General features: G+C 35.5%; 1 protein-coding gene across 1 annotated transcript in view; it reads right to left on the bottom strand.

The window, feature by feature from the left end:
* LOC139437861 (myelin-oligodendrocyte glycoprotein-like) overlaps positions 1 to 13886 on the bottom strand; it is a 100513-nt gene that overhangs the window by 34280 nt on the left and 52347 nt on the right. Inside the window, exons 6-9 of the mRNA XM_071212732.1 lie at positions 10553 to 10573; positions 8806 to 8826; positions 4765 to 4785; positions 1247 to 1267 (exon numbers count right to left, since the gene is read on the bottom strand). Of these exons, the coding sequence (XP_071068833.1) occupies positions 1247 to 1267; positions 4765 to 4785; positions 8806 to 8826; positions 10553 to 10573 (84 nt within the window). The remainder of the gene's footprint in view (positions 1 to 1246; positions 1268 to 4764; positions 4786 to 8805; positions 8827 to 10552; positions 10574 to 13886) is intronic.

Raw genomic sequence — 13886 nt, forward strand, 5'->3', positions numbered from 1 at the left:
TTTCTTTCTTTCTTTCTTTCTTTCTTTCTTTCTTTCTTTCTTTCTTTCTTTCTTTCTTTCTTTCTTTCTTTCTTTCTTTCTTTCTTTCTTTCTTTCTTTCTTTCTTTCTTTCTTTCTTTCTTTCTTTCCCCTCCCCACCCCACCCCACCCCAGTTGTCTGTTCTCTGTGTCTATTTGCTGCATCTTCTTTGTCTGCTTCTGTTGTCAGCGGCAAGGGAATCTGTGTTTCTTTTTGTTGCGTCATCTTGCTGCATCAGCTCTCCGTGTGTGCAGCGCCATTCTGGGCAGGCTGCACTTTCTTTCGCGCTGAGTGGCTCTCCTTACGGGGTGCACTCCTTGAGCATGGGGCTCACCTACGTGGGGGACATCCCTGCGTGGTAGGGCACTCCTTGCACGCATCAGCGCTGCGGGTGGGCCAGCTCCACATGGGTCAAGGCCCGGGGTTTGAACCATGGACATCCCATGTGGTAGACAGATGCCCTAACCACTGGACCAAGTTTGCCACCCATGTATTATTGACAGTGTATTTTGCAGCTGAATCCCCTAGTCAATATGTGTCAACCCATATAGAATCATGTTTACTCAACCCAGGGTGTAGTGTGCTCTCTGCTCCCTGCCCTGCACATGCTGGGCTCTCTTTGACATATCTATTCAATTCTTTACCACTGATCTCAACTCCATTAGCATTTCTTCAAGAAATCTATCACATCATATATAGGCAAAATGCTTCTGGTATATATTCTTTTTGCACCAAATTCCTTTCTCATAGTACTCATTAAAATATAAATTTGACTTGACTTTTATTCTGTACATGTAAATGTACATCTGTTTCATAAAAGAAATCTCAATGCAAATTGAGATCCACTCTGATTTTTTCCTTTTTCCATTTATTTCAAGCACCCATCACATATTAGTTATTAGTTATTTGTTAAACGAATTCACTGAATTCATCTGAATGAAGCTAATGAAAGAACGCAGAGTCCCAGTCCTCATACAGCACAATCTGGCACATCTTAACCTCCATTTAAGCCTAACATCTATCTCCATGTTGAGAAACATACATTTAGAGTTTTACAAGTAGACAAAAGATATTTTAGTTGCCTCTCAGAATTATTTTACAACATCAGTAATCAATTTATTAGCAGTGAGCTTTGATTTTACTATAATAATTTAAAAACAATTTTGGGATATTATTGGATTATTGAATGTTCAAATAATGCCTGAGACAAAAATAAAAATCACTCACCATTCTTTTTCATTCCGTTCTCTGAATAAAGATAAATAAAGATAAAACCAAAATTTTGTTAGAAAGGCTTCCCATAAGCTACCTGCAGATAATCCAGACCAAATGTTACCCATTTTTACAAAAACAAGAAAATCAGTTATAAATACCTTTTTAAAAATAAAAGTCATCAATATCATTTCACATATATACTAAGCAATGTTCATTTTCATGATGAATTATAAAAAAAATCCCTGCTTACTATATGAATGCAATAGTTTGGGGACCCTGTTCCCCTTAAGTCCTTGCACATAGGGGCCTCTATGACTAGACATAAGTCAAAGATTAATAACCCTCCCCATAAGGGACAGAATGCATAGAAGGAATCATAAACTATAATTTTCCCAATGCTGCTAATGTCATTTGCAAACATCCTACCCAGGAGAACAGTAAAAATATCTCCACACCTCATGTGTAAGCTTCAGATGACCCTAAAACAACTCTGTTCTCTTACTCTATGGAATGTCCTTGTCCTGAAACCAGTTATAATTCACCACTCTTTTTCTCTCTTCTTTATGTGCGGAGCTAAGTTCACTTATTCTTTGGGCTTCCACTATCAAAAATTCTTCCCTGTCCACAAGTCCCATAATGCTTATGCCTGACTAAATGCCAGCTGTGTTCTCTGGTCTCATGGCCTCAGCATCTGGTGCCCTTCAGGAATTGGGTTGTCACAACTGCCAAGCCATGAGACAGGAGACAGAATGAAAACTGGCATGTGGGGGCACGTGTTCAGGCAATGGAGAAATCCTGGGTTGGTCTTTTGTAAAGACCATGTGGCAAAGGGTGGCTGCCCTCTCAGGCAGGTGGGCACCACTGAGAGTATATGGCATCATTTACTTGATAGACTATTCTGGATGTCCACATGCATATGTGGATGCCTGAAAAGCCCTGATGAGAGCAGCAGTTCACTTAGATAGCAAAAACAATCTGGCAGCAACTCTGCAAACCTATCATTGATTCCCTTCCTGGAGTATCACATGTTAGAAGTGATCTTGTGTGTAATGTGGTAGTTCTCCATTGTTACTTAAGAGGCAATAAAGGGAGGCTTTCCCTTCCACATGTACTGGGAAATCAAATGGTATGTGCACTCTATTTCTGTCTTCATGCTCTGGTCAGTTTTATTTTGGGGTGGATTGTGGACTTTGAAAGTCAAAATATTTTTGCTCCAGTAACACTTTTGTATGGAGAGTGGACGGACCAACTAAAACTGATTCATCAGTTAGTGTAAATTTAGTCCATATTAATGTCTTGGAGACAGGCTATATTGTTTTATTCATTTTCCCCATGGAATTGTCTTCTGTAAAGTGAATTACCACGTGAATATAAAATACTAAATTAAAATTTAGCACATTTAATTGGGGGTTCAGTTGGTAAAAAAAAATAAATGAAAATTAACATATTAGTGAAAAAACTGTGATTAATATAAAAACTTTCATAGCTTTATATAAACAAGTTAATGATTTTTGGTGTTACGACAATTAGCTTTATATGACTATTCAGTAACAGAATGTATTTAGGTCAATATAACTACAAAAATATGTGGGATAGACAAACTCAGTCTGATCATAAATTATATTTCCTACGTGATAATTTAAATTGTTGAATTTACAAATTCACAGAAAATGTTGAGGGGAAACTCAATAGTTACAGTTCCATGTTGTTTTCATGATGTCCTGAATATTGCCTTTAAAACCATATTGTCTTTTCCAAGTACAATAACAAAAATCATGAAAATTATTATTAATACTACCATTACTATTCTTGACCCAACATCTGTCAAGAATTTCAGATATATGAAATTTTAATACTGTGTATAAGCCTATGCCATAAATAGCATTATTATAATCTTAAAAAAATAACTTAGAAGATTAAAAATCTTCTGTAAAATCATCACGCTTCTTAGTAATAGAATTGGAATTAACACCCAGACTGACTCTAGAGCCTACACTTCTAAAAATTAATCTAATAATCAGTTACTTTCTCTGAATGAAAGAATGAAAGAATGAATGGATGAATAATTAATTACTTAAATAAATAAATTTTAAAAGAAAACAGAGCATCAGGATGAGAGGGAACCCATATACCACATCAGATGGGAGAAATTATTATGATTACAGACACAAACACTCTTTCTTTTTTGGGGTGGGGGCTGTAAATCACCTTCATTTTGTTAGTTGTTTAGGGCAACATCAAAGAACTGGATGGTAAGAGGTGTCACCTGTACCAAATATACCACACAATCTAAGAGGTCACAACAAAGAGTGACTGTGTGTGGGTGTAAAGGATGGGGTTATATAGGAATTCCCTATACATTTCGTGAATATTTTCTTGAATATAATTTTAAAATTTCTCTAAAAATAAAGTGTAAAATTTAAATAAGTAATTATAGAATTTAAGAACTATTCCATGGGAGTTCTTTCATCACTGCTAAAATTTTCAATAGATAAAAGACTAAGGGATTTGCATAATGACTAAAGAAAAAATTGTGAATTTGAAGAAGAAATACTGAATATTAGTAAGATAATACGAATTGACATTTTGAAACTATTTATTCACATGAGGGTATCTCACAAGGGGATTCCATTTAACTTTTCCTTCAGTAACCATTTAATTGCAATCATCTAATCCATTCTTTACATTCAATAAAAATGGCATTTAACATATAAATCTATGCATGGCCCTCCACTGTTTGCAATGGTAAAAACTCTTAGTATACCCAAAGAAACATTGCATTTCTTGGTCGTTGCATATGTACCTTTTAGTCTTGATTTTTTCTGTACCAGAATCCTCTGGACAACATATGCCAGCCCTAAAAAATCTTATGTTTGCTCAACCCAGATGCAGAGTACCCCCACTCCCTGCCCTGCCCATGGTGGGCTCTCATTGACCTAACAATGGTATTCATTACTGCTGATCTCCACTCAACCATCACTGCTTCAGGGAAGCTTTGATCTCACACAAAAGTCAAAGCCATCCAGTATATATTCTTATTTGACCAAGTTCCCCTTTAATGGCACTTATTAGAATATTAATTTGGCATTTATTCTGTCCATATAATTGTACAATTCCATAAGAAAACCACAGTCCAAGTTGGGATCCAAACTTTTTTTTATTTTGGTTTACATTATAAATGCCAACCTGACAGTAGACAGTTGATTTCTATATGTATAAGAAATCGGTGAACTTACCTGAATAGGAAGATGGAAGAACTCAGAGTCCCAGTCCTCACATAGCACAAGCTGGCATAGGTTAACCACCATTTAAGCTTAAGCACTATCTCTATGCTGAGAATTTTACATTTAGAATTTTACAATTAGACAAATGATAGTTTAGTTGCCTCTCAACACTATTTTAGAACACCAATAAGCATTTCATTAACTGTGAGTTCTGATTTTGCTGTAATAATTTTAAACACAATTTTGGAATATTATTGGATTTTGAGGGTTAAAATACTGTCTCTGACAAAATTTTATGTCACTCACCATTCTCTTTTATTAATTTCTCTGAATGAAGAAAAATAAAGATAAAAAGAAAACTATGTTAGAAAATGTTCCCACACAATTCCTACAGATAATCCAGACCAGATATTATACATTTTGAGAATAACTAAGTAAATCAGCTATAAATACCTCATTCAAAAATAAAAGCTGTCAACATCATTTCACATACATACTAAGAAATGGCCAATTTAATGATGAATTGTAAAAAAAAATTCCTGCTTACGATATGAAAGTAATTGTGTGGGTGACCCAGGTCCTCCTAAGAACTCAGCATTTAGGTTCCAGAATGACCTATATGCAAGGTAAAATTTAATAATCTTTCCCACAAGGGAAATAATGTATAGGATGTATCATAAACTATAATCTTCCCAAAGTTGTTATGGTCCTTAGTAAACATCCTTGTTAGGAGTGCATCTCCAACCCCATGTGTAAGCTCCATGTGACTCTAACAGAAACTCTGTTCTCCCACCCTGTAAAATGTCCTTTTCCTGAAACCACTTATACGTCAACTTTTATTTTCTCGTCTCTTTGTGGAGTGTTAAATTCACTTATTCCTAGACCTGCCACTGTCAAAGTTCTTCCCTGTCCACAAGGCCCAAGAAATCTTGTACCTGACTAAATGCCAGCTGTGTTCTTTGTTCTCATGGCTTCACCATCTCATGCCCTTCAGGAATTGGTTTGGAACAACTGGAAAACCATGAATCAGGAGACAGTACATCCACGGGCAGTTGGGGAATGTGTTCACACAAAGGAAAATCCACAGTGGGGAATCCTGGCTTGGCTGGTAATGTCCATGTTTGAAGGGTTAGTTGCCCTTTGGGGCAGGACAGGACCACCAAGAGAATACGGCATCACCTCCCTAAATGACAGTCATGGAACTCAACATTTGTTTGAGGATGCCCCAAAAAATCTGATCAGAGTAACAGTTAACAAAGATAACAAATACAATCTGGCAGTAGCTCTTTAAAAATGTTGCTTTCCCCTTCATGGTTTTACACATTTGAGAACTGATACTTTGTTCAATGTGATAGTTCTCTATTGTTATTTTTTTTAAAGATTTATTTATTTCTTTCCCCTTCTCCCCGCCCCAGTTGTCTGTTCTCTGTGCTCATTCGCTGCTTGTTCTTTTGTCCGCCTCTGTTATCAGAGGCACGGGAAATCTGTCTCTTTTTGTTGTATCATCTTGCTGCATCAGCTTTCCTTGTGTGGGGCAGGCACCATTCCTGGGCAGGCCGAACTTTCTTTTGCACTAGGCAGCTCTCCTTACAGGGCACACTCCTTGCATTTGGGGCTCCCCTACCCGGGAGACACCCCTGAGTGGCACGGCACTCCTTGCGCTCATCAGCACTGCACGTGGGCCAGCTCCACACAGGTCAAGGAGGCATGGGGTTTGAACCACGGACCTCCCCTGAGGTAGAGGGAAGCCCTATCCATTGGGCCAAGTCTGCTTCCCTCTCTATGTTATTTAAGAGCCAATAAAGGAGGCATCCCTTTGCCCATGTATTGGGAAAACCTAATGGCATGTGCACTTTGATTTCTGTCTTCATGTCTTGGTCAGTTTTATTTTAGGGTGGATGGTGAACTCTGAAGGTCTAAGTATTTTTGTTCCAGCACCTGTGCTGTTTTGAGACTGGACCAAGTAAAACTGATTGATCAAGGTAGAGTAAGTTTAGTCCATGAGCGTGTCTTGGACAGAGGCTGAATTTCATTATTTATTTTCTTTATGTAATTCTCTTCTTTAAAGGGTTTAAACAAGTAAATATAAAATACTAAATTAAAACTGTGCACATTTATTGGAGAGTTCATCTGATAAAAATCAAATCAAAATTAGTTCATAATAGTGAAAATAAGATTGCAAATGATATCAAGCAATTCTTTCTTAGCTCTATATGTACAAGTTAAGATTTTTTTGGTGTTATAACCATCAAGATTTTTTATTAGTGAGGACCAGGCTGTATATACATCAATATAAGTACAAAAGAAACAAAAATCTCGAATAGAATAATTCAACCTGATGATAAATATATTTCCTCCATTATAATTTAAATCTTCCCATTTATAAATTCACAGAAAGAATTAAGTCAAAACTAAATACTTACAGTTGACACATTTTGTTTTCAAAGAGCGTTGAATATTGCCTTAAATCCATCTTGTCTTTTCCCTGTCCAGTAACTAAATCCATGAAAGCTATTATTGTTCCGGCTATTACCACTACTATTAATAGCCCAATGGGTTTCAAGATTTTTCAATGGATGGACTTTTTAATAATGAGTATAGCCCTAGGTCATGAACACCATTATTATAGACTTTATAAATGAAAACAAAACAAAACAAAACAAAACACATGCCTTTGGAGGTCAAAAATCCTTTGCAAAATCATGAAGATTCTAAGAATTAGAGCTGGAATTTAACCCAAACTATATGGCTCTAGGGCCTACTTCTCTGAAAAGTTTATCTAATAATCATTTACTTTTCTCTGCCATGAGGAAAGCCAAAATGAAAGAGGGAAGGAATTAGTGAATGAATGAATGAAAAAATGATTAAATGAATGAATAAATAAATCTTAAAAAGAAACAGAGAATCTAAGGGTGAGAGGTAATCCATACACCACAGAGCAGATGGAAGGGATTAATCTATGTAGATAGAAACACTCCCAATATTTTAATCAGTCCTGTCCATCGTCATCATTTTGTTCATTGTCTAGGGCAAGCTCAAACACTGGACCATAGTAGTTCTCATCTGTACCAAATATACCACATTAATCTAAGAGGTCAACAAAAAGAGTAACCTTATTTTGGTGCAAGGGAGGGGGTTATATGGGAATTCCCTATATTTTGTGTAATTTCTCTTAAATATAAATGTAAATTTTTCTTAAAAAGTTTAAAAATTAAACAAACAAATAAATGAAGCAGAGTTATATGGGAGTTCTCTCTTCACTGGAAAATTTTTCATTAAATAGATAATAGACTAAGGGATTTGCATAATGACTATAAAATAAAAACAATTTGTGACTTTGAAAAACAAATATTGAATATTAAAGTAGTTAATATTAATTGGATGTTTGAATGTATTTTTTATATGAGTGTATCTCCTCAGATAATTCCCTTTAACTTTTCTCTCTGCAATCTTTTAACTATAAACAAGTAATCCTTTCTTTCACTCAATAATAATGACATTTTAAAATGTGAATTTATTAATGTTGCTCCTTTTTCTGCAATGTTCAAACTATTAACATGCCCCAAAAAACTTTGCATTTCTTGATCTTTGCATATGGACCTTTTAGTCTTGATTTTTTCTCCACAAGAATCCCCTGGTCAATATATGCCAGCTCTGAAAAAATCGTATGTTTGCTCAGCCCAGAGTGTGGTATGCCCCCTCCTCCCTGCCCTCCCCATGGTGGGCTCTCATTGACCTAACTATGGCATTCATTACTGCTGATCTCAGCTCCACTAGCACTGCTTCAGGGAAGCTCTGATCTCATATAGGAACCAAGACTTCCAGTGTATATTATTATTTGACCAAGTTCCCCGTTCATGGTACTTATTAGAATATTAAATTGGCATTTATTCTGTCCGTATAATTATACTATTCAATAAGAAAACTCGCAGTGCAAGTTGGCATCCAAACACTTTTTTATTTTGGTTTACATTATTATTTTTTAAAAATGCCAACCTGATAGTAGACAGTTGATTTCTACATGAATAAGAAATCAGTGAACTTACTTGAATAGGAAGATGGAAGAACTCAGAGACCCGGTCCTCACATAGCACAAGCTGGCGTAGGTTGACTACCATTTAAGCTTAACCACTATCTCTATGCTGAGAAATTTACATTTAGAATTTTACAATTAGACAAATGATAGTTTAGTTGCCTCTCAGTACTATTTTAGAACACCAATAAATATTTCATTAGCTGTGGGTTTTGAATTTGCTGTAATAAATAAATAAATAAAACTCATTTTTCCAAAGTTATTGGATTTTGAGGGTTAAAATATTATCTTTGACAAAATTTTATATCACTCACCATTCTCTCTTAATAATTTCACTGAATGAAGTAAAATAAAGATAAAAAGAAAATTATGTTAGAAAGTGTTCCCATACAATTCCTGCAGAGAATCCAGACCAAACGTTATACATTTTGATATAAAACTAAGTAAATCAGCTATAAATACCTCATTCAAAAATACAAGTTGTCAACATCATTTCACATACATACTAAGAAATGGCCAATTTAATGATGAATTGTAAAAAAATTCCTGCTTACGATATGAAAGTAATTGTGTGGGTGACCCAGGTCCTCCTAAGAACTCAGCATTTAGGTTCCAGAATGACCTATATGCAAGGTAAAATTTAATAATCTTTCCCACAAGGGAAATAATGTATAGGATGTATCATAAACTATAATCTTCCCAAAGCTGTTATGGTCCTTTGTAAACATCCTTGTTAAGAATGCATTAAAATCATCTCCAACCCCATTTGTAAGCTCCATGTGACTCTAATAGGAACTCTGTTCTCCCACCCTGTAAAATGTCCTTTTCCTGAAACCACTTATATGTCAACTTTTATTTTCTCATCTCTTTGTAGAGAGTTTTTTTTTTTCTCCCATGGCTATTTCTGCCATAGGTATTTTTTTTTATCTTGATTCTTTTAATGTTACATTAAAAAAATATGAGGTCCCCATATACCCCCCACCCTCCTCACCCCACTCCTACCCCCTCATAACAACATCCTCCTCCATCATCATGAGACATTCATTGCATTTGGTGAATACATCTCTGAGCACTACTGTGCCTCATGGTCAATGGTCCACATCATAGCCCACACTCTCCCACAGTCCACCCAGTGGGCCATGGGAAGACATACTATGTCTGGTAACTGTCCCTGCAGCACCACCCAGGACTACTCCAGGTCCCCAAAACGCCCCCACATCACATCTCTTCCTCCCACTCCTTACTCCCAGCAGCCACCATGGCTACTTTCTCCACACCAATGCCATGTTTTCTTCGATTACTAATCACAATAGTTCATGAATAGAATATCAGTAAGTCCAATCTAATCCATACTCTATTCCTCCATCCTGTGTACCTTAGAATGGTTGTGTCCACTCCTTTATGGGTGTTAAATTCACTTATTCCTAGACCTGCCACTGTCAAAGTTCTTCCCTGTCCACAAGGCCCAGAAATCTTGTACCTGACTAAATGCCAGCTGTGTTCTTTGTTCTCATGGCCTCACCATCTCATGCCCTTCAGGAATTGGTTTGGAACAACTGGAAAGCCATGAATCAGGAGACAGTACATCCACGGGCAGTTGGGGAATATGTTCACACAAAGGAAAATCCACAGGGGGGAATCCTGGCTTGGCTGGTAATGTCCATGTTTGAAGGGTTAGTTGCCCTCATGGGCAGGAGGCGACCACCAAGAAAATATGGCATCACCTCCTCAATTGACTGTCATGGAACTCCGCATTTATATGAAAATGCCCCAAAAACCCTGTTCGGAGTAGCAGTTAACAAAGACAGCAAAATCAATCTGGTAGCAGCTCTTTAAATCCATTGCTTAACCATTCTATCTCAATGTTGAGAAACTTACATTTAGAATTTTACAAGTAGACAAACATATTTGAGTTGCCTCTCAGCATTACTTAGAACATCAATAAGCATTTCATTAACTGAGATATATTTTTGTTATAATAATTTTAAAGTTCAATTATGGGGTATTTTTTTCATTGTGAAAGTTCAAGTACTCTCTAAAGACCAAAGAAATATCACTTACCATTCTTTTCTTTTGTTTCCTCTGAATAAAGAGAAACAAAAAATCAAAACCAAATTACATTAGGAAGTGTCCCATATGCTTCCTGCAAATTATCCAAACCAAATGTTACATATTTTTATAAAAACAAGAAAATCAGCTGCAAGTACATCTTAAAAAATAAAAGTTGTCAATATCATTTCATATATATACTAAGGAATGCCCATATTCATGATGAATTGTAAGAAAATTTCCCTCTTACAGTGTTTATGTAATAGTGTGGTAGACACTGTCCCCCTAGGTCCTCAGCACATAGGAGTCTTCATAACCTAGGCAGACGTTAAAGCTTTATAACGTTCCCTAGAAGGGAAAGAATGCATAGATGTTATAAAGTATAATTTTCCCTAGGAATGCAGTAGAAACTTCTCCACACTCCATGTGTAAACTTCATGTTAACACCAACTGGAACCCAGTTCCCCTACCTTATGGAATGTCCTTGTTCTGAAACCACTTACATATCACCTCTCATTTTCTCATCTTCTTGTGGAATGCTACCTTCACTTTTTCTCTGGTCACTGGCTAAGATTCTTCCCTCTTCCCTCTCCATAAGCCCCCATAATGCTTATGACTGACTAAATGCCAGGTGTGGTCTGTTGTCTCAAGGCCTCACTATTGCATGCCTTCAGGAGTTGGTTTATAAGATTTGGTGGACCATGAGACAGAAGGACCACTGGTAGTTGGGGGCAAGAGCTCAGTCTAAGAAAAATCCATGAGAAATCCTGGGCTGGTTTATAATGTCCGTGTTTGGGGGAGTGGCTGCCCACTTGGGCAGTGGGGATCTCTGAGAGCATATGGGATCATCTACTCTTAACTGTTTTTGAACTCCATGTTAGTACAGTGATGCCCCAAAATTCCTGATGGAGACAAAATTTAGCTAAGTTAGAGAAAACTATCTGGCAGCAACACTGCAACTCTCCTGTTGCCTGGATGGTACAACTGTGGAATAGTGGTGGCTGATAAAATTAGTTTAGCTGTTGGAAAAGTAGGAAATATTAGTTACATTAGTATTCTCTGTTCTGCTTTCTTGTTGATTCTAATCAGATATGGATAGCCACATTCATAAAATTGGTGCTGTTAAATTTTATTAAATTTGAATCAGATATCTCTATGAAAAAAAAAGAAAAAGGAAAAAAATGCTAGCAGCTATTGTAATCCTGCCGTTAAAAATATATTACAAAAATGAAAGTTCATAATACTTGTATAAACTGTGAAACAGCTGAAATGGTATGTTACTTCGACAATGTTTGCACATTTTATTTTATTCAAAATTTTTATCAAGTTGTTGAAAAGTACTGTCAGTTTTGAAACAATACCTTACTCCTGGACTCAAGTCTGTCTAAGTTTACTCCTGAAGAGTAATCCCAAATATATGAGCTAAATGTCTATCTGTCTAAACTGCTAAATTATAGCTTCACTGCATTTATACTGCTCAAGTATTCCTAACCTGGTTGCTGTTTATTAATAAAAGTGTTTCAAAGAATGAGTTTGCATATTACAGGCCTCACTGATTCCAGAGGACATCTTAAATGCAGTGAAAGTCAGATACATGAAATAATGGAGAGCTTGGGGACAGCCATACCGAAGGAATGAGAATTATCAATCAAATTTGTGGAATTTATGTTCCTGTTGACGTGTCTAACACTTTTTGTGTTTGTCTGCTTATTCAGTGTATATTTTCATGTATTCGGATGGTAATATTGAATTAATAAATGAAAATTCTTAAAAGAGCTCTATGCAAATGGCCAAAAATTAAATAATTGCTGAAACTGGTAAATGAGTACCCCTCAAGCACAAATTAGAAAACCAAAACAATATAAAGTCACATAAAATCTGAATAAAGAAACAATTTAGAGAAAGAAACTAAAATGTTTTTGCTGAATTCTTCGTAATCATTCTATAGCCTTCCTACACCCAGGGTCGTTTCCTAACCTTGACTGTATTCCAGTAAAACCAGTTGAGGAAAATAAGGGGGTGAGCTTGTTGTGAAAAGATAAGGAAGGTGAAAGCTTAGCCTAGAATTCTGACAACTAGGACTGGAAATTAAATGATAGGGATAGAGGGAATATTACAGAATAAAACTTGTTTAGTGTGGTCTCCCCTGTAATTACCTTTTACATTTAAATAGTTTGAGATGATGGTAAAAATCTAATTGGCCAAATTTCAGTAAATAAAGAAAAACTTGAAAGCTATGGAAAGATTTTTCTAAATTATGATTAACAAATTAAGGAGATTAACAAATAAATCCCAGAACCTGGCAGTCAGTATACTTTTAAAGTTATTCACAATTTTAGAATTTTATTAAAGAAAAAAAAAGGTTTTAACCTCCCGTGGAGGACAGAAGGAAAAAAAACTTTCTTGCCTAAACTATAATGTTTTCAATTTCATCTAATTTGGATTTGGTCTCCCTAGGAGTATAGGATACTAATACAACGAATTAACATTACATGTATTAAATCTTTAAGATGATGAAAACTGTAAGTTTTTGACTAATGAAATTACTACAAAAGTTTTTTAAAAAATTGTTTCTGCCTAAATTGAAATGAATTTTTTTCTTCACAGACTAGAATGAGGGATGTGAGAATGAAATGGTTATTGAATGAAGTAAAAGATTTGTGAAAGTTAATTCATAATCAATCCTGACTAAAATTTGATAAGTTTAAGAGAATGTGTTTTGTTCTAAGATAAGATGACTGGTCTTCATAAAATTGGGTGGAAATACGTAAGACAAGTCATGAATGAATATATAAAGTTGTAGAAGTTATTGTAGAAGGTAATTTTAAGTAAGATAATGTGTTTTGTAAAAGGGAAATTTTTGTTGAGATGAAATAACTAGTTTATGTGGTTACATTTGGTTATAGAAAGTTTGCACAAGTATTTTTTCAACTGGAATATTTAAATAGTCAATTCTTAAAGAGAACCCTGAACTGATATTGATAACAAAAAGTGACTTCATAATATGGATACTTGTCAGAGGCCACCTTGATCTGCATATTAAAGTGGTGGTGGGGGAATATAACCTTGATTCCATTGGTAATCTTAGGTTTTAATAAAATAATGGAGAAAGTAATGTTTCCCTTACTTTTAAAATAAAATGCTTGTTAATGTATCAGGTAAAGGTGTAAAAGGTAAAATTAAAGCACATAACATCAAGTTCATTTGCTATATTATAAACTTCATTGGAAGTATTTAGAAAATGTATGAAAAATAAAATAAATACACGTCAACATTATCAAATTCTCTTGTACATTCAAACCAAGTATTCAGTACCCTGCATGATTTCTCTGCATTTGAGTTATTG

Source organism: Dasypus novemcinctus, chromosome 30, assembly GCF_030445035.2.
Source record: "Dasypus novemcinctus isolate mDasNov1 chromosome 30, mDasNov1.1.hap2, whole genome shotgun sequence".
Classification (NCBI taxonomy): domain Eukaryota; kingdom Metazoa; phylum Chordata; class Mammalia; order Cingulata; family Dasypodidae; genus Dasypus; species Dasypus novemcinctus.